The sequence below is a fragment of the Cajanus cajan genome, chromosome 7 (genome assembly GCF_000230855.2).
Source record: "Cajanus cajan strain Asha chromosome 7, NIPB_CcT2T_4, whole genome shotgun sequence".
Taxonomy (NCBI): Eukaryota; Viridiplantae; Streptophyta; class Magnoliopsida; order Fabales; family Fabaceae; genus Cajanus; species Cajanus cajan.
Genome location: NC_138523.1, coordinates 44856518 through 44878967, shown reverse-complemented (window position 1 = coordinate 44878967; position 22450 = coordinate 44856518). Strand labels below are relative to the sequence as shown.

Sequence of the window (22450 nt, the reverse complement as noted above, 5' to 3'; positions counted from 1 at the left end):
TGATATGATATGATATGATATGATATGATATGATATGATATAATTGGGGGGCGGTTCTGATCTGGGACGAGATCCCCGAGTTCGGGAATGATCTGCCCAAATACCGGGCCCCAAATACCGGGCTGACGTCGCTCAGCGTGTGCCCGGGGTGGCTTTGTATCACTAATCCGGGCTCGGAGCCCGGGTGCGAAGTACGGTCAGTACAATTTATATAAATATAATTATTATTTTTATAATAAACCCATTTTAATTTGAGTAAGTCGTTTCTCGTCGTGGTCTTAGATTTATCCAAATCCTGAATCTTAAATATTAAACCTTCAGCAGCTCAATATTCCATACTGGATTGCCACCACATGATGAAGATAACTGGCTGCAGTGAGCCTCGACGAGTTCTTTAAGGACATAGAGGGAGTCAACTCAATATATTTTCTTCTTTAATTCTTAATAGCAAAATATGCAATTAAAAAAAAGTGTTTTTCTCTTCTATTCTTCAACAGTTCAACAAGTAATATTAACCCCAAAATAATATATTTTTGATCCATTAAAAAAACTAGGAACGAAATTGTGTTGAACCAAAAAAAAAAAAAACCAACATCATTTTAAAATAATCTTTAATTTACTTATAAATAACAAGAATGGTAAAAATAAAAGCAACAACATTGCATTTGTCCAAATATATTTATCATAACTACAGGTTACAGCTAATATATATATTTTGGAATTATATTTTGGGTGATACTTTAATTTAATTTAACTTGACCGTCAATGTCATATAACATATATTTAAAGTATTTTTTTAACAAGGAGAAGGAATGATGAATATTTTTTAATTTAATATCTTTTTACACACCATAATAATATATAATACATTTACTTTATATAAAATGGGTTCGAAACACATTATACATCACTTAGTTTTGGTAAATCCCTTATAATATTTTAAAGTTTATTTAATTAAAATGTTAAAATTAATTTATATTTTTCATAAATTTTATATTGATGTGATCTATGTCTAATTGTTGGAATTATCTTATGATATTTATTTAAGGAGTATTTTATATCAAAAGGAAGGTTAGAACTTTATTATTTTTATGAAATTATTTCATGTACAATATAAGTTATTTCATACAAACTTCCATAATAATAGAGATATTTTTTGTTTATGCTTAAGTTCTCGTAATTTTTTTTTAATTATTATTAAAAATATCTCTGAATCATTGAAATATGTATATTTTATAAGTTATTATTTCTCTTCTTATTTTATCGATATAAGACCTTCTTTCTATTTTAACATCAATTATTACTTGAGTTTTGATTAAACTTGTTTTTGAGTTTACAAACCCCCCGCCCCTCTAACATGTCAGTTTTTGTATAAGAATTGTTTTTAGAGCATTTTCAATCAAATTACTAACGAAAATTTTAAACTTACTCATTAGTTAGTGTGTAGTTTCACCATTTGGAACAATATAATTTTTATATAATGATTATTGCTTATATAATTAAGTAAGCCGTTCTTAATTAGGATTCAGAATTGTGCGATATAATTGTACGATTGATTTTATGTTCTTAAAAAATTACATCATTAAAAATAATTGTTGAAATTCTTAAACCTCATGTATCATTAGAGACTTTTATAAAATGAGTTAAGAATTTCACAGTGGTTACATAATTAGATATGCTATAAACACATGTAAACAAATATATTATAACTATGTTTATCATATTATTTTTTAGTTTATACTTTTTTCTCTTTTATTTTTCTTACAAAAATTATGTACAGATATTACTCTACTGAACAAAGGAACTAAACCAAACAGAAACAATTAGTACAATAAAAAGTTGGCCCGAGATCTATCAACTAAAGAAATAAAACAAACGCATAAAGACTAAGATATTAAATAAAAAGTGACAAATAAGAATAATACAAAAATGGTCGGATCCGGTGGTTGTACCATCTTTTTCTTAATTAAATCTGTAGAATTTTTTTAATGCCTACCTCGATTGACGTCGAATTTAAAGACTTTGACATTTCAAGTCTAATGGGGAGGCTGGCCACTTTAAAATCCCACCACATATTTTTAAATTTTAATTAACTAAAACGTGTTTTTTAATTATATATATATATATATATATATATATATATATATATATATATATATATATATATATATATATATATATATATATATATATATATATATATATTCGATGTTACAAGGGAGCATTCATATTTCCATGTACAATTTTTAATAGAGTTTTATTTCTTGATTATATTTTACAGCATTTGAACATAAAATCTTACTTAATATATTTAAATTAAATTTTATTTAAACATAAAATATAATTATTAGATGAGGATAAATAATTATTATAAGAAATAAAATAATAAATATAAATTACTAAATCTTATATAGATAATTAAGTTAAAAGATAAATATATATTTTTAAATGTTGATATGATTATTAAATATCTTTTTAATTTAAACGATTTATGTATTATATGATCTATATTTATAATAATTCTTACACTTTTAAATGAGGACTATTTTTATTAATGAGAAAACAAATTTTTATATAAGTAAGAGAAATAAACATAAATTATGTACAATCGTGTATAAATGATCGAGATTTTAAAAACAATTACATGATTACTTAAAAATGCATAATTTTTACACTTAAAATTTGACAATATAATATACGATATAGTATAAATTTAAATACGTTTTTTTCATTCTTGTAAATATATCGCTTTATAATATTTAAATTTCAAACCTTAAATTTATTTAACCTTCTATTATATAAGTGTTTACATCATCAAACATTGACACATGGTTATATTACATTATAAAAATGCTTATATAGCAATATCAGTTTTATACCGGAAAATAACAAAACATCAAGAAGAAAAACGAAAGATCTAAACATTAATCGTAAATAAAATTTGCAGAAACTGTTTTTTTTCTCTTACCCGTGTAGTCTATTACAATATCAGGAAGGAATACGTATATTTTAGCACTGCTTTGCCTTTTCCTTCCCTGCTAAACATGAGTACTTCCAAGCATCATTTTCGACAGTGAAATTCATGAGTTGGTGGAAAAAGGAGAGCAACCATTGGTATGTTTATACTTTACTCCTCTAAACCTAACTAGTAACTACAAACAAGCTTTTAACGTGGGGTTTACACCTACGTCACATTTTTAAAAAAAGTACCAGAATAACATGTTGTGCTCTATTCAAATATCTTATTAAATGTACTATTGTTCACACAATGAAATGAATGAAACTACAAAATATGCATAATGTACCATATTTAAATATCTTAATTAAATGCATTCTTCTACCTTAGCAAATTAGTTATGTTCACACAGAAATGAGTGAATATACAATCATGATTACAAACGTTTGGGTAGGGCAGCAAGATGCAATAAACGACAAAATAATATTTTCTTGCATATAAAGGACCCATCGAGAAGCATTAAGGCAAGGTAAGTGCCCTATCCAATCTTCTATTTGAAAATGACTTCATACGGAATATTTAGCCTTCCTACCTTTGATTCCAACATTTATTGAGCTTTCAACTTTCAACTTCCGAATTTAGGTTTCAAAAAATATATATCCCAATTTTGTATAAAAAAAAAAAAAAAAGAGATCATAATATAGTAAAAATAATGAGAGGTGCCAAATAGTTTGCTCCTAAATTGCAAAAAACAGGAAAACAATATATTTGACGCGCGTGACTCGCGTCTTCGGTTTTCCAACTTGAAGATATGTGTATTTGTCTTCTTCCTCAACTGTATCACTATCAAGCTTTTCAAGTTTAAGATATTTATTCTGATTTACTACAAACTAGTAAAAGATTAAAAAAAAATAGTAAGTTTAAATTATATAATCTTCTCTCCGTAAATTAAAATAAATATCTTAAATAAAAATATTTTTACATAACTTATTTCTAAAAATATTTTTGGAGAATTTTTTTCCCAATGATAATACATTAGATTTTTTTTCAACTTTTTATCTCATTTAATTTATCATTTTTATTGTTAAATTTATTTTTGTATTTTTAATTTATGATTAAAATAATTTTATATCATTATATAAATTATTTATTATAAATCTAAAATATATTTTATAAGTTAAAAGGGGTATTACTTTATTTTAGTTATAATATAATTTATATATTAAAAATATTTATCATAAATTATAGTTATATAAAAAGAATACTTGTCTTATACATCACGAAAGTTAAAATACTAATTATATATAAATAACTAAAGTTTTAAAATTTTATTATTAATTTTATCCTTTTGTGATTTTATTCTATAATTAAGGTAATAAAAATTTACTTGATATACCAACAACTTATTAAGTAGAATTGAACTCAATTTTATTAAATAAAGTATTGTAAATAGAAAAAATATAATTAAAAAGATTCAATTAAAGCGATGAGTCAATTTTTTTTTCACTTTAATAATAGTATGCTACTAAAGAAGAAAAATCACTTGGTATGCCCTCTTCCTACTCCAATTTCACAAAAGAAGAATTTGTGATTATCTGCTTATAAATGATGATACTGTTCTTTACAAAATTTTCAATAACCTAACTATTTGTTTAATCACTTTCTTAGTTTAATTTTAATTTGTCTATATATTGTTTTGAAGTTTCTAATTGAATTTATGACATTACCAAACATTTATAGTAGTTGTTTGGTTATACGAATTTCAAAATAAATAAACCTATACTGAGTTATTACTTTATTTTGCTTGATTTTTCTTCAACTATAATCTATTATTGTATCTAATTTTTTTTAAAAAATATCATATATCCCTCACACTTGGAAATTGGAATATATGTACATATAAATAACCTTAATGCGTAAGTAGAATGAAGTAGGAAGATCTGATATATACTTGTGGACTATGCGTAGGGCAATTCATAGATATGGAAAGTTGAAGAAAGAGAGAAATATGTCTTAATCAACAACAACAAAAACAAAGCTAATAATTGAATATGGAAGAAATGCAAAAGCGTGTCTGTAACACCCACAAGGTGGCGAGTGACCATTGTTTACGCAAGGTTGTTAGTTACGCTATTTATTATGAATTAAATGACGAAAATTTTGAAGAAGCACCGAACATCAAAATTAAAAAAAGGCAACCTCAAAAAACTCGAGTCAGATTAAAGTTGCAAACACAACACAAACAGCGAGGAGAGAAGAGAGAGAGAGGAGAAAGTTGAAGACTTTCCTCCTTCAATATTGCTGGAACAATCTCTATCTCTCTCTTCTTGGACTCCTCTGAAAGCAAGGTAAGAACTAGAGACGAGAGATGTTTGGGTGCAACTGTTTATGCTGGGATGTTGTACCTCAATTCTCTGACCCTGATCCACTTCCCTTCTCTCTGCCTTCACCCCTTCCACAATGGCCACAAGGTATCTATGTCCTAACCATTGACTTTTTAACGCTACCTTTTGGACAATTTTATTTATGGGGTTTCCTCTTCTTCTAATAGAATTCCACGGATTTGGCACTGTTTTTTATTCAATCAAACGATAAAACCAACTAGTTATATATTATATCATCTTCGGAAGAAAAAAAAAAGTGTTTTTGAACCACTGTTTCTGGAAAGTGCAATTTGGTGGTGGTTGGGGGGGATCACAAAGGGTAGAATTTGAGTAAACTACAGAGGTAATTGGATCAGAATTCAGATATGTTTCCATTTAATATTTATTATCTTGCGATATTTATTGAAAACAATTATTTCGTTGTAAATAAATTTTTGTGAACTAGTACACTTTTTGGTAATGGACTTTAATGCTTACTGTTTAGTAAAATCCCATGGCTGTTGAGAAAAGCTAGTGACATACCTCATACCCTACAGAAAAAGAAAAAAAAAGTTTTGTTACGTTGTTATTGATTTGATTGCACATATTCCACTCTATGAATATAGAAAAGATGCCTTGTTTTTTTCTTTGTTTATTTGGATGTGAAGTAGTGGCATTGTTCTATGGTTTTACTATTTGCCATCACGTATTGTTTTACTTAAAGAGATGGTTAAAAGACTTGTTTTCACCGCTTGAGCTGGTTACCTAGTCGAACTATCGGGTTTGATACCACCATTGGATATTGATGGTTTACACACAAGTCTTCACAATGGTATAATATTATCTACTTTGGACATAAATCCTCACAGATCCTTAAGGCTCATAGGCTCATACAATAAAGACTATGAATTTTATAACCCAATGTTTTTCTTTATGTCCTAACAATGTGAGATTTTGTTTATACACTCAACAATTTCTTATCTTGACTTCACACTACGAATGTGTTGTCAAATGTTGTGCTTGTGCAGCTTATTGATGGATGTATGTTTGCCTTTGAGAGTTAAACAATATTAATTCATTACTGCGGCACTTTGTATAGAACTTACAGTCATCTAAATTTTCCACTCATAAAGTTCTAAACTTAGTTTGTTCTCTTGCTTGATACTTGCTATGTATCAAGTAAGCATCGATATATGCATCAAAATTAAACTTGTTACCAATAATCTTTTAATTATTTTTTGTTCTGAGACCCTATTTGGATAAACTTTTTCATAAATATTTATAGGAGAAAGAAAATAAGAAGGTAAAATAAATTGAATTTCTCCCATAAATTAAAATTAAAATTAACTGATGCACTTCATCTTCTAAAGAAGTTGTACAAAAGAGTTTCTATAAAAGTTAACTACATAAGTTGATTTAACTTATGAGAGGAGTTCAATTTATTTTTTCTTTTTATTTTCTTCTCTTATGAGTACGGAGAAGTTTATTCAAATAGGACGTATCTATTTGATCTTTTGTGGCTGTGTTGTCAAATATTTGTGGCTTAATTATCTTATTTACCTAAGTCTGTGAATGATCTGGTCAGGTGGTGGTTTTGCGAGTGGAAGAATATGCCTCGGGGAAATAGAAGTTTTAGAAGTAAACAAGTTTGAGAAGGTTTGGAGATGCACAAGTTTGCATGGGAAATCACTGGGTTTCTCATTTTATAGACCTTTGGAAATTCCAGAAGGCTTTTTCTGCCTTGGTCACTACTGCCAGTCCAATGACCAGCCATTCAGGGGATATGTTCTTGTGGCCCGTGAAACTAGTTCTGACTCCACGTTCGAATCTCCTGCTCTACAAAAGCCACTCAGTTACTCGTTAATATGGAGCATGGATTCACATGATGAATGTGTTTACTTTTGGTTGCCAAACCCTCCAAAGGGTTATAAAGCCATGGGCATGGTGGTTACTAACAGTCCTAATGAGCCTGAAGTTGAGGAAGTTCGATGTGTTCGTGCTGATCTAACAGAAACTTGTGAGACTTCTGATCTATTACTGACTGTGAAGTCAAAATATTCAAAAAATTCATTTCAGGTTTGGAAGACACAACCCTGTGATAGAGGTATGTTAGCTAGAGGTGTATCTGTTGGGACATTCATATGTGGTACCTATTATGATCCTGAACAAGTGGTGGATATTGCGTGCTTGAAGAACCTTGATTCTTCCTTGCATGCAATGCCAAATGAGAACCAGATTCATGCACTTATTCAGCATTACGGTCCCACTGTGTACTTTCATCCTGATGAGAACTACTTGCCATCTTCAGTGCAATGGTTCTTTAAGAATGGAGCAGTTTTGTATGCAGCAGGGAGTAAGAAGGGTAATGCTATTGATTATCAAGGATCAAATTTACCTAGTGGAGGAACAAATGATGGTGCCTTTTGGATTGATTTGCCTACTGATGAAGATGCAAGAAACAATCTAAAGAAGGGAAACATAGAGAGTGCAGAACTCTATGTTCATGTAAAACCAGCATTGGGAGGAGCCTTTACTGATATTGTGATGTGGGTTTTTTGCCCCTTTAATGGACCTTCCACCCTTAAAGTGGCATTGATGAACATTGAGATGAACAAGATAGGGGAACATGTAGGTGACTGGGAACACTTCACCCTTCGAATAAGCAACTTCACTGGAGAGCTATGGTCTGTTTACTTCTCTCAGCATAGTGGAGGTGAATGGATAAATGCATCTGATCTGGAGTTTATTAAGGGGAATAAGCCAATTGTTTATTCATCAAAACATGGCCATGCTAGCTTCCCTCACCCTGGGACTTACCTTCAGGGATCATCCAAACTAGGAATAGGAGTACGCAATGATGCAGCTCGAAGCAAGTTTATCGTGGATTCGAGCATCAAGTATCAGGTTGTTGCGGCTGAGTATCTTGGTGATGGAGTCATTACAGAACCATGTTGGTTGCAGTATATGAGAGAGTGGGGTCCTACCATTGTATATGATTCTCGATCTGAGATAGATAAGATAATAGATCTGCTTCCACTATTTGTTAGATTTTCTGTTGAGAACTTGTTTGAATTGTTTCCAACAGAGCTTTATGGTGAAGAGGGTCCAACTGGTCCAAAGGAGAAGGATAATTGGCTAGGAGATGAATATTGCTAGTCCTGCTTCATGTCTTGTGAGCTCTGTCTTAAAACTGTTGCTTTTGCTCACTCATTTTAGTGGGAAAGTAATGCAAACTAATAAGGTAGTGTCTTTATGTCCTATTAATAGTATGTGTTGTGTGTCACAGTGGGAGAGGTGAAATGGAGCAAGGCATCATCATCTATCAATTGTAAAGGGGGTGTACCTTACATAGTAGAAACTTGTGTCATTCTTGATGACGTGAAAAACTGTAGTTCTCTGATGTTTGAGTTAATTGAAAGAATATACATATAACTATACAGAAACTATGAGAAAAGTGATAGCATTGTACTTTCTAATACAATATTTATTATTGGTTGAAAATTACTTAGGTTCACAAATGATGCGGGCCTCGCCCCTGATTTGATGAATTTCTTTTGTTATTTTGTGATTCTAAATTTAATCAATAACAAAGAGTGTTTAAACCATGAACATGCATTAGTGTTATCTGTTGAATACACATTTTTGGTCTCTTTCACTGTTTGTATTATAATCTTGTTGCCAGTGTTCAGTGGGAATCATGAAAGTTTTGGTTAGTATTCCGAATATTGCCGTTCAAGGAGTAGGATTTTTTTTTTTGGGTAAATGTAGAAATTTCTTTTACTCTTGAAGTTTTATATTAATTAATTCACTTGCGCTCTGTTGATTAGAACCGGGAAATTTTTGCTTGATCTGTTCTAACTTGGAAAGTTTAATTAAAAAGTCAACTTCAAAACTAGTCAATTACCGTTAGACAATTACCTTGGAAAGTTTATCTGCTTAACGCGTTTTTAACTGTCGAATCATGTCATAAGATAAATATTATTGAAAGAAATTGTTTCTTAGCTGGGTGTTACAAACTACTTTTTTTTTTTTTTTAAAAGATAATTATAACAATGGGAAATGTGAAGAGATGACTTGTTAGGAGAAATACTTGCATAAACTTCATATCTTTATGCAAGATTATAATTAGTTTTAGTCAAATAATGAATTCAATCACTAATACTATCACTATGTTTAAATTTGTGAGGGAAAGATTTTGGAGAGAGTGAATTAGAAGACAATTTCGTTTGTTTGAGGTGAACTATAAGGGAAAAAATGCTAAAAAAATTTGTGGATCTCACCTAAACGTGTGTTTGGATCAGCATCGATAAAATTAATTATGAATTAAATTGATTTTTTAAAATTAACTTTAGTTAAAATTAATTTTGAAGTGATGTAATTTATGTTTGAATATTTTTATTATTAAACTAATGTCTTTTATGGATTATGGTACACTTTTGGCACAAATGAGAAGTAATCTATCCAATTTATTTTCACAATCAGGTAATTTTGTGTACTCCTATCATTTCCATAGTTTAACACCCAATTGCAAAAACTGAATTTTTTTTTTTTACCAAAATGACAACAGTCACAACATTGCAAAAATAAAATTAAATAACGGAATAAAAAATAATAAATAGTTTTACGTTAAAAAATAAAACTTGTAATTGGTATAAAAATATTTTTTTTATAAAATTTATTTATTTCTGTCCTCATTTCTATTCATTCGAACAACGCGTTTTTTTTTTCTTTCTATTTTGTTTCTCTTTTATTTACACAAGAAGACTAGCTAAAAAATTATAGGTAACTAAGGATTCTTATCCTCGACCATCCGAATGAATAATTTACATTAACTAAACCATTAAGTTTTTTTTTTAAGATTTATATTTATTTATTAATAATAACAATACTTATTCAGGTTATTATGTAGTATAAGTGTACCAGTTGGACATCTTGTATCAATCAACCATGTCCCTTTAGGAATTTACAAGATTTGAAATTTTAATTTTGGTTGCTAATTACGTAAATTTAACTGCAAAATATCTTGTTTCTTTTTAGAATTGTAATAATCAACTCATGTATCAAAAAGTTTTGAGAAAAGCAAAGTCAACTTCGATTATTTTGCCTCCAAAATGGTTAGTCTTCAACTATTTGGAAGGAAAAATGTAATTCCTATCATTAACTCGAGAACACACCTCCACATTGAAATCATCAACGGTAGCAACAAGGTATAGCAGCGAAGCAAAAGCAACTATAAATCAAAATTGTCTACTAACTAATGTTTTTAAATTTGAATGGATCATTAATCATTTCGATTCAATAGTTTAACTATAATAATCTGTAATAATAATAATAATTATTATTATTATTAAATTTTTTTAACATTCAAATATAAAATAAAACATCAGTTTGTATATATTTTATATTCAATTTCATTGTGCAATATATCATATACTATTACTTAGGTTTAAATTTTAACAAAATACAATAATAACCATTAACAGTAACAATAACAAACTAATATAATATAAAATTATAAATTAAAATAAATGACTAAATTATATTTTTATTAAAAAATAATAATTGATAAAATAATGTATTCCTATCTGTAATTCGAATTAAATGTGTTATTTATATTAAAAATATTTTATATGATTTTTAAAAAAAAAATACCAGTTCAACTATTTTTCTACTCTGGTTTTGGATCTTTCACATAAGTAAAGAGGCAAGAACAAGAAGCTACAGTCCTGGTTCTCTAGCTTGATTCCTTACACCTTTCTTCCAACCGCAACCAAAACAATCAAACCATCTAATTTTACATTTGAGAATTTTTCATGGGACTACCGTATCTAATAAAGATTATTGCACACCTTTTTGTTTGATAGTTTTTCAAAGAAACATGTATTTTAGGCTTGGCCCTATAAACGGATGGTAGCCAAACGTAGAAGAATTACGTAAAAAGAACTACATAAGGTGTGTTTAAATCACGGTTACATTCAGTCCAACGTGAATTCATCGAGTGTAAGATCTGGTTAAACGTGCATTGAAAAGTTTCGGAAGTAAAACAAATACACATAAATGTATGTGCCTAGTGCTTTATATGGTATATTCCAATTTAAAGATCAACATACTGTAACAGTGCTAATCTAAATATTAAATAAAAAAAGGCAATTCAACGCGCGAAATTCCCACCGTGATGAGTTCGGAAAGAGTAGATATGCAAACAGTGGGACTGTTTCCATGATTTGATATTTTGATTAAAGAAAAGTATTCATTTAGAGTATATTTGAAGGTAGAATTTAAGATAATTCATTTATTTGAGAATTTCAAATTAAATGTTTTGTTTGAATGAAAAATTTATAAAAAAAATTTAAAATTCAAATATTTATAAAAAAAATTAAAATAGTAAAATTTTAAATTCTTACAAAAAAATTAAGAATTTGAAATTTTTTATATTTATTTTTCTTATTTCACTTATATATTTTATCTTATCTTTTATCCCTTCATTCAACAAAAAGTTTAAATCATTAAATCTTATCTAATATTAATTTTTAAAATTATTAACTACTTTAAAATTGATTAATATTTATTTTTATAAAATTTAATTTAAAAATATCAATATACAAATATATTTTTAAAATTAATTTTATCATGGTGAAATCAAATTACCATATCTAAACTAAAAATTTAAAATTTTAAAAATTTAAAATTAACTTATTCAAACAAAATATTTTTAAAATAATAAAAATTAAAATTAAAATAAATTAAATATCAAAAATTTTAAATTCCTTAAATTTGTAAAATTCTTCATCCAAACACACCATTAAGTTTTAAAGCATTTTCCTATACCAGAATAGTTTATATTCCCAGAAACATGATAAATCCACCTGCTGGGAAATTGTTGGGGACCTGTGACCCCACGCTTGATATCCAAGAAAAGACATTAGCTGCTCACAGCAGCAAAAGAAACATTTCTATTTCATTTTTTGGGAAGAACATTTCTGTTTCACCCACAAAACACTTGAATATGGGACATAAACATTTACGACAAAAAAAAAAAGAAGAAAAAAATATTAGATTATCTTATAAACAGATCAGTTTATGCCATCCTTCATGTTACTGCATTACTAACTCTTCTTCAAGTCTTCCCACCGTATCTCCTGGGCACATTCCCCACAGACAGTACTGCAACCGAATTTTGTTCCCTGGCTTCTAAGTGTCAACAAGTGCGCAAGGTTGGTGCATTTCCGCGTCGCGAAACGTCTGCTTAGTTTACTTGGCAAAGTGCTGCGAGTTTCTGATACGGGGGGCACTGCATTTGGCATTTCTGGCTTTTGTTCAGGCATAATAGACTCACCGAGTGGTACCCTCTGCACTTCTTCCCATTCCAGCGATTTCCGATAAACCTCCCATGCCATATCCTGCTCCTCTTTTGATAGTTTTTCCTCTTCATTTTCTTGTAACAGAGATTCATGTAAATGATAATTGGCAATCCACCTGTTACAAAAAATAATATTAGCTGCTGTGTCAGATAAACCCTACTTATTCTAAAAAAACCGAAAGAAATTAAATACTAGCATCCATATTTTTTACAGATCTGACTCTAGCAAAAAATCGTTAGTCTGTGTACTCGACTTAAATCCTTATAGGTGTAAATATACTACCAATCGCGCTAAACTCAAGATTCAGACAGCACATGACCTGGCTTCACATGAAATATGCCCAGAAAAATATAATCCAGATTATTTAGGAATGAACGAATAACTGAAACAGACATGATTTTTGGTTGGCTAAGGAGTAGGATCGTAAGCAGCAATACCAATTAATTATCATTTAGATACTTATTGCTTTCATCGCCCACTTTCTGACACTCCCAGTCCCAATTTTTGAAACTAAAAGGATAGTTAAACAAAATTTATATCCAATTTTCCATCTAAAAAAAACCTTTTTATTGATGATTCATTCGCAATTTAAAATTAAAAAGTATGGGCTTAAATGTCCATCACAACTTATATAACTAATTATGCATCATTTTCGCCAGAGAATAATCAGACAGAAAAATATAACAGCATCAGATTTGCACAAAAATAAAATGCAACCAGAAGAAAAGGAGATTTCAGCAACATAACTGACTCAGGTAGGTAGGGTAAGTTGCCCTATTTCAAGGTAAAAGGTAAGGCACAAAACATGACCTACTAAAGAAAGACCACCACCGAACCTAACCCAAGACCTTACTAATTGAGCAAACCTTAATGGCCACAAAAAAAGATTTTGCCTGTACCATTTGAGTTCATAGGGAAAATAATTTGATAAACTTTACATTAATAATTTTTACGTGCATGTACTTCAGTAGTTTGTCAATTATATTCGTCATGGATCAAGACCAAGTAGTCCAAAAACTTAAGTTATTGGGAGAAGGCTGATTAATGATGTTTTACCTAACATGCCTCCTCGTGTAATTGTAAACAACCAATTGGGCTTAGAGCAAGGATAATGCACGTCATCATACTGTAGGTTAAAATTCAACTTTCATCTAGAAAAATGGGGCAGCAATGATCAAATCTTGACTACTTGACAATACATGCTCTAGTATCACATCATAAACTAACTAACCCAAAAGCTTAAGTTGTTGGACGCAGACTTATGAATGGGTTTTATATCCAACAATATTTAGAACAGGACATCTTCCATTTTTGCTGTCAGTGAAAAAGTATGATTGACAAAATAACAATTCTATCGTGCACTTCATTTCTACATGTAGAATCACCACTAAACAAGACAAAAGTTAAAAATGGAAAAGAATGAAGGAGAGGCTGGTAGCATAACATACAAAGATACCAAAATGACAAACTGACAAAGACACTATAATCAAGAGGGTCTCAATTCAAATGAAATAATGGCTGTAATTCAAGAGAACCTACCTCGGATGATGCTTGCTAAGTAAGGTTTCCATTAACTTATCAGAATAACTACTTCCATTTGAATGTGGTACTGTGTGTTTCAGTGAATGTCCAACCAAAATTGGGTTGTCTTGATGCCCATTTTCTTGACTTAGATCAGCCAAAGTCTCAGGGTTGTCATCATCACCAAACTCAAAGAGATGCAGCATTTCTTCTTTAGAAATAGTCCTATGTACCTGTTGTCTATCAACCACCCTAGCAGCAAGCCCCTCCTTTGTTACCTATTGAAATCATTTGTAAATGTTAGAAAAAATTGATAAATGAACAATAGAAGCACATCATGTTGTATTACCTGGCGCTTATATATCTTCTCTTCCATAGTTCCATGAGCCAGCAATCGATAAGCAAACACAGGCTTTGTCTGTCCATACCTGCAAACAAGAAAATTATTTTGATTTCCACTACATTGTTTGTCAATTGATACAAATCAAATAATTTATAAAATATGTATCCTTTTAATTTTTAAGGATCTACAGTGAAACCAGCCAAACTATTCAGATCAACGGAAGACTTTGATTTGCAAGTATTGTGGTATCAATTGTGTACAAGATTGTATCAAAAAAGCACCTAATTTCAGGCACTATGAGCCAGTGTGTTGTCAAACATGGATTGCTAAAAATAGTGAAAACTTGAAAATCTGCTATATCAAATAGCAGATAGCGTTGTAGGCAAATAGCAAAAGCTGCATAGCAGACAAAACCTAACTTAGATGTATATAATTAGCTATATGCAAATAAAATTAAAATGGATAAACAAAACTTATCTGTAGGATATTGGGCTTTTTAGTTTAAAATTCATGTCAGCACAATATAAACCAAAAAATAAAAATTGTAAACAGAAGAGGAAACTAAAATAAGGGACTTCTAAAAACTCACGTGACACTTATATAACACCTGCATGAGTTCTTAAAATGCCAACTTAATGTTGTGAATGAAACCTGCAGGACCCACTGCCCAAATATGAAATACCCAAACTGGACAAGTGCGCAACACCTAAGTCACACAGCCCTAGTTGCCGCTGCTTCCTCCACCAACCCACCAGACCCAACTATTGCAAAACGGTGGCACAACATGATGCACCAGTGACCTGACCAACGATGTGACGTAAAGCCACAACACACAAGGCAGCCACAATTGGGTTTATTGCGGATTCTGCAACATGACTGCATCACAATTGGGTTTCCACTGAAGCCCCCAACATGATGGCCACTATTTGATAACACTGCTATGAGCAAATGCTTTTGCAAGAATTAGAAAATGCAGGTAACCAAAATTAAGAGTGTAAGCCTCAAATTTCACATCTTATTCTTAGAGATGTAAAAAAATCAGTTATGTGTTTTCACCTCACTGCTTAAGCTTTCGGGAGAGTTTATTCTTGACATCATGGTCTAGAGTTCACCTCGATGTTCTCCACTTTTCTAAAGAAAGCTTGAGTTGAAGCATAAAGTAGGAGGGCATATGCATTGAGCATTGTCCACATTTTAAGCCTAATGGCTCTTGCATGAGGGCTTACGTTAGAGATGTAATGTGAACCATCCATGTGCTTTCACTTTACGGCAGCTTAAGCTTTTAGGAGAGTTGCTTTGTGCAATTAGCATTAACTATAATCCAAGAACTCTACATGACAGCGCTGTCATTTTTTTTTATTGATTTTCAATGCTATTAAGATAAAATGAAAATGAAAGAAAAAGATTGGAGGATAAAAGATCCTACTTAAAGAAACAAAAAAAAAAAAAATACAAACAAAAGAAAACAAAAAACATTAACTATGCAAATATATCTGGTCCCTTAACATATCTGTAAGGGAAACCCTCTAAAAAGACAATGAGCTTTACAACAAGTTGAAGCCAGGCACCTTATCTTATCCCAAAGATGCGGATCACTTGAAGAATTCTCCCAAAAAGTGAGCATCACATCAAATTGCAATTTTTTCCATTATCCCCATTCCCCCAAAAAAATTATTCCTACTTTGATTGCTCAATTGATGGCCAAAATACACTTTATAATTAATATTTCCATCAGAAGAAAGCTCACTTTGATTGAAGGAAAAATTAACAGGAGCTTACCTCCATGATCGATAGATAGCCTGGAGATCATATGTTGGATTCCAAGAACCATCAACTATAACAACACGATTTGCTGCATGAAGATTAATACCCAAAGAGCCTGCTCTGGTTGAAATCAGAGTGCACTTTACCCTCTTATTCAAAGGCTCATTAAATCTCTCAACAAGCTTCTGCCTCTCAGAACTCTCTGTCCTTCCATCCAACCTAGAGGTTAAATCATATCAGAAAATTCAGAAAATAATAAATAATTTTTTAGAAAATAAAACTATTTAAAATAGGATCATACAAATTTCAAAGTAATAAGATCATGGAAAGTTTCTAGATGGAATATCACATGTGCATTTGGAAATCAAACCAGTACATGAGAGAAGAAACATTGAAACAAATATTTTAACATGCAGGAACATTTGATCTATTGGAGTATAACCTTACTCCTTATATTCGTCCAGTTATATTTTCTGTTTTTTGTAACTTATCCCTTTAGTCTATCAGGTTGTTATAGGCTATCAATGCTTCTGTTAGGCAATTAGTCATATAAATAGTCTATGTACTCTGAAATATTTTTACCTTGAATAATATACAGAATTACATCTTACTATTCAAATCTCTCTCTCTCTCTCACTCTCTCTGTCTCTCTCTCTCTCTCTCTCTCAAACTTAACATGATCCGCAATCTAAAAGTATGTTTAAATAAGAACTCCAGTGAAAAATAATAATCCAATGACTAACTCTTGTCTCCTTTTGTGGGATAAAAATAAGGTTTAAATACATTTCGGGTCTAGTTGACTTCGCTTAGATTTTTTGGTTTTGGTCCCCATACTTCAAAACTATGGGTTAAATTTTGAAAGACTTGGTTTTAGTCCCTACTATCAACAATAAGCCAAACACTAGCTAATGTCTGGTACACTACAGGGAGCAAAACCTAAATATAATGAAAACTATAGGGATGGAAAAAGTATTTAACTTGTGAAACTAGTAATTACAGGGTCCAAAAGCAAAACTTTAAAACAGGAATTTGTGGAAAATAAGGATGAAAAGGTATTTAACCAAAAGATGATTGTTAAGTCTTCTTACCTTTTTGGATTTTGTTTTTAACCAGGTCAGCAATAAAATTGCATGTCTTTCCAAACATGTCACTGAACTATTAACCAACTTATTTACAATATATCTAGTGAAAACTATATTTGTGGTTTTATCGGAATTTTTACAACAAGCAGTCCAAAAAACATCATCTAATACTACTCTCTTGCAAGAGAAAAGAAAATGAGAAAATGAGCAATTAACACAGAAAAAGACAGATCATCCCCAAACTATTAAAACAATAGTGCCTTCAGATGAGATTGTTTTAAGGAAGAAAACATACATTTCGAACCACAAAATGGGTTTTAAAAAGCAAATAATTATAAACAAATCAGGAGCTTAACAAGAGTAACATCAAGTTGAATAAGTTTTTTTTAAAAAAAAAAGGACTCACCTATACCAATCTTTTCCCTTCTTCCAAAACTTCCCTCGTTTGCCACGTCGAGGTATTCTTGAGAGATAAAGTTCAATGAGATCTAGGGTTGGTATGCTCTGACTAAAAACTAAAACCTTGTCACCCACATCAGAACTCATGGTTAGAATCTCCATCAGTAAAACCATTTTGCCACTGTGATCAAGCTCTTTATAAATTTTTCCGTGAAGAAGATCATTCCACCAACCCTGCAATGTGAAAAATAGGAAGTATAACCACTAGAAGCATGTTTGTTAAAAGCATAATCCATGAAAAGTAATATTCATATAGGACAACAAAAACAAAAAACATTGAATCTCTTTTCTTGAAATTCTAATTCAAACTGAAAAGATTAAATAAAAATTATAGCATTCATTAATTTATTTTGTTTCTTTTCATACCTTCAGGAAAAAGCCATTATCATCTTTCCTTTGCAGCAAGTCATTTGCATACTTCATCTTCTCTGCAACATAATGAGTTGTTGAAACATACCAGAAAGAATTAAATTCATGACATGAACAGATGACATAGCTATAAATGAAACTCAAAAAGTCAATGGATTATGTATTACAATAATATATGTTTTATTACTAGTTGAAGACTTCCACACACACATGTTGCACTACCTTAACATTGAACAATCAAAATTCACTGCTTTTTCTTTGGTCAAAACACAATATTTTAGGGCCAATCATGATGATATACTTAGATATTCAAATATGCAGCCAAAAAACCCAGATCTAGAGGCCTAAGCCATCACATCAAGCTAGAGTGAAATCAGGAAATACATTAAAATATTTAATAAACAGAAGAGGCTTTCTACATGAGATATTCTAACAGATATAAAAACAGCATCAGCATTCATCATGTTACTCAGCCTTTTGGAAGTGCTCTAGGGTAAAGACGAGACATAGCTTCGACATCAATTTTATTGTTCATGTCCCTGGAACTATGTTTTCTAACCTTTAAATGTCCTTTGGTACTAAAAATAACCACACACTAGTTACTACTCATAATAACCACGTCCACACATGAAATGGCAGATGCAGCAACATCATTATGTTTGAAAACAGGAAACTAGTTGCTGTAGACATTACAAATTATAAAAACTGACAGTAAGTCCAAATATAAACCTTATAAATATCTTTATGAGACATGTAGGAATAATACCAAAAGATTACCATATTCCTAGCTCTTTCACACACTAAGCAAACAACGCAGTGCTTTAAATTATTCCATTTATTTTTTTAAAAGTTCCTATTAAGGTATTACACTTTATAGTTTCCTTTTCTCATTTGTACCTCCACAAACATTTATACTTTGTTTGTTTTAGGTGGTTTTGGAGTGAGGGATTTAGGAGATATTGGTTATTTCCTGTTTGTTTAGCAGAATGTTGAGGAATAAAAGTTTTAAAAATATGTGAGGCCCACCATATTTCATTTCCTCCTGATAGATCCATGATTTGGGACGGAAATGCATACAAGCTATTGTTAAATAGGAAGTCCGGATAGCTCATATGTGAAACCTTGACATCTTTCATCACTGTATCCTTGAGTTTCACTTTTTTATAATGTCAAGTCCCACAGTGAGCTAATAATATATATATATATATAAAAGAAGACGGAGCACTGTATTGGAGTAAATAATAGTTGAAGTAAATTATATGCCCGATGATATTGGACAATGTCCTGGTGTCAAACCAATTTATGTGATCAGGGTAAACTCACAAGAGTTCTAGTGACAAAAATTATGATAGTAATTAAATGGGTAATTTTTTTTTAATATTTCACATATTTTTCTCTTCTCTTTCGCATGTAATCAAACAAATGAAAATAAATCACCATATTTCATTCCATTTTAATTCCATTAAACCAAACAATACTTTTTTCACTCAAAATTCACTTGAATTAATATCCTTCTATTTCTTTTCTTTCTAATTCTTTCCCCTCAATTTAAATTCCTATCCAAACAGAGTTAAAAAAAATAGTAAAGTTCCGTTGACCATCAGAAAAGAAATTTGACCAGTTTTAATTGTGCCTTCAAAACAGAGAGAACATATATCTGTTCCATGATAAAATTGATGGCACTAAAGGCAACTGAAATATGTTCACACATTTCAGAACCAGTAGTTCCTCAACATAAGCTCCCGCTAAGTGTATTATCTCAATATTTATACACAAACAAATATGAAGGAATCAGTAACAGCTTTTAGCTTTCAGAACTTGCAACAAAACAGGTATGCAAGTTAAAATGCAAAATTAATTTATAATATAAGATTTCATATAGAGGTGACAAATGAATTCATTTATCCATCATCCATTGATCCATCCAACACTAAATTCATCCATTTCAATAAAAATAATTAATTAATTAGATCCAATCCATCCATTTAATTTTATGGATGGTTAATGATTCATTCACTACTTTTTCAAAATCCATTGGATTAAAATAAAATGTTTATTATTGAATTGAGATTTTAAAAGACTAATTTGACATTAAAAAAATGTCTTGTGAATTATAAAAGACTATATAATAATGTAATAACTTATAAAAAAAAAAGCGATAGCAATAAAATATTTCAAAAATAAAAATAAATATATATTTAAATTTTAAAACAATACTTTTATAGATGGATTGGATATCTGTCAAAACCATGATGCTCATTGTGTATTTTGGGAAGTTTTATATTTTATCCTTGTTGTAATTTTATTCTTTCTTACAATAGTATCTTGCCATTAATACTAGGTTTATGTATTTAGAAACAATCCCATAATCACAGGGATTTTTCTCCCTAAAATTAGTTGTCCATATTTCCTGAATTTCCTGCAGGCTCATGTATATATAGGTCCAATGACCTCATAACTCAATATAAGAAAATAAAGATATTCTTCCTTCTAAATTTGAGATGGTATAAGAGCTCCTGATCTTTGGGAGCCTCTGACCATGCCCGTAAATCCTAAGTTGCAACCTTCATTGCTGCGCGTGCCTGTAAACCCTAAGTCGCAGCCTTCATTGCTCCAAATTTGAGAATATCCATCCATAAAAAATCCGTTGATAGATGAATCAGATGGATTTTTTCTTTGAATGAGTTGGATGGATTGAATTTTTAAGTGAAATTTTAATGGATCTAAATGGAATATTTTTATGCAATCTATTATGATCCATTTAAAAAATTATTCGATTCATCTGTTTGCCACCCCTAATGTCATACAGCGTAGAAAACAAGTTTCTAAAAATTAAAAGCATACAAATGACAACTAACAGTAAAAATTGATTGTGCAAGTACAAACAAACATAAAAATAAAAACCTCAATGAAATTAGAGGGTTCAAAAAAATATCAAAGGCAAACAAGAACATGTGCCGATATACATGAAAACTTACCTCCAGCAAGCACATTAAAATCAGAATTTTCATCACTGGAACTATCATCCACAAGAAAATTCTCAACAGCATCTTCATGCTTTACGTAGTCCTTGACTTCTTTTGTCAGCTGCAAGATCCCAGGGTGGTTCCATATCTACTACAAACAAAAATTATTTATCACCATCATTTACAAAAACAAGAAACAACCATAATTTTAAAATGTTCAAGAATCAGGGGCAGTTCAATTTTCAGCTCAAAAGTCAAAACATAATAAATTTAAGAAAGTCATATTAAAATTAATAGAAAATAAATAGGCAATTTTGATAATGTGAAATATGATCAATACATTTTTTTTCTGATAAAGTACAAAATTAATTAGCAACTCAAATAAAGTACCAAATTGAGTCAAACCATTTTATAAAATGGATCGGATTGGATTTTTTTAAAGTGGATCGATTCTGTTATCCACTTTATACTCATATTATTTAGTTTTTCCAAAAAACCGAAGTGATCCACTTTGTAAATAAAGATAAGTTAATCAATCCGTTTTTGCAAAGTGGATCAATTTTGGTTTTTTTTGTCTTCAAATGGATTGGTTTTGGATCGGTTTAGATTTTTTTGCACACCCCTAATTCCCCTCAAGAAAGTGTGCCATGTGCTAACTGGTATCCTAATCAACAAAATCCATTAATAAAATCTTGTTTCAAAATTCAGACTAAGATTTAGTCAATTACTGCCTGCATAAACTCTGTTTCAAAAGAAGATGGCCAATGAATCTATATTTTATAGGAAAAATCCATTTTAAATCAATCACAGATGTCCACCACTTACAATGTGTGTGTACATACACATCAATTCTTAAGCAAAAACATGAAAATTGTGATGCCATCATACAATTAAATAAAAATTATATTCATTCAGATCATATGTATCACTTCTAATACTTAAGCCTTCAAAAGCAGGCTGTATTTAAAAAAGAAAATATGTTAAAAGCCATTTACACAGCTTCACACACTACTGTAGTAGAAATTAGTATGTTTTTGTTATTAAAAAAATTATTTCAATATATTTAGCTTGTAATGAATTTCAAGAACGAAATAAATAATAAATAATATTTTTGACAAAACAGTAACATCCTTTTAAAAGAACCAACAAGACAAAAAAAGAAACAATTTTGGAAAATAGCAGCTACAAATTTATGTACATCAAAAGCAGTTGTTTTTAAATAATATATACAGGACCAATTGATAATTAGGAGACATGTGTATACTA

At 30.2% G+C, this 22450-nt stretch overlaps 2 protein-coding genes across 4 annotated transcripts in view; one reads left to right on the top strand and one right to left on the bottom strand.

Moving 5' to 3' along the window:
* The first annotated feature begins 5110 nt into the window (after positions 1 to 5110).
* Positions 5111 to 8928, top strand: LOC109788582 (vacuolar sorting-associated protein (DUF946)). The gene is made up of 2 exons (XM_020347349.3): positions 5111 to 5427; positions 6905 to 8928. The coding sequence occupies exons 1-2, from the start codon at positions 5325 to 5327 to the stop codon at positions 8473 to 8475; spliced, it is 1674 nt and encodes a 557-aa protein (XP_020202938.1). The 5' UTR covers positions 5111 to 5324; the 3' UTR covers positions 8476 to 8928.
* A 3313-nt stretch (positions 8929 to 12241) lies between these two features.
* The window catches only part of ATRX (P-loop containing nucleoside triphosphate hydrolases superfamily protein), a 28676-nt gene continuing 18467 nt past the window's right edge, over positions 12242 to 22450 (bottom strand). For all 3 annotated transcript variants that reach the window (XM_020369393.3, XM_020369402.3, XM_083059816.1), the window contains 7 exons: positions 21197 to 21332; positions 18216 to 18277; positions 17797 to 18023; positions 16324 to 16527; positions 14551 to 14629; positions 14220 to 14479; positions 12242 to 12795 (listed from right to left, as the gene is read on the bottom strand). In XM_020369393.3, the coding sequence (XP_020224982.1) occupies positions 12426 to 12795; positions 14220 to 14479; positions 14551 to 14629; positions 16324 to 16527; positions 17797 to 18023; positions 18216 to 18277; positions 21197 to 21332 (1338 nt within the window). In that variant the 3' untranslated portion in view covers positions 12242 to 12425. The remainder of the gene's footprint in view (positions 12796 to 14219; positions 14480 to 14550; positions 14630 to 16323; positions 16528 to 17796; positions 18024 to 18215; positions 18278 to 21196; positions 21333 to 22450) is intronic.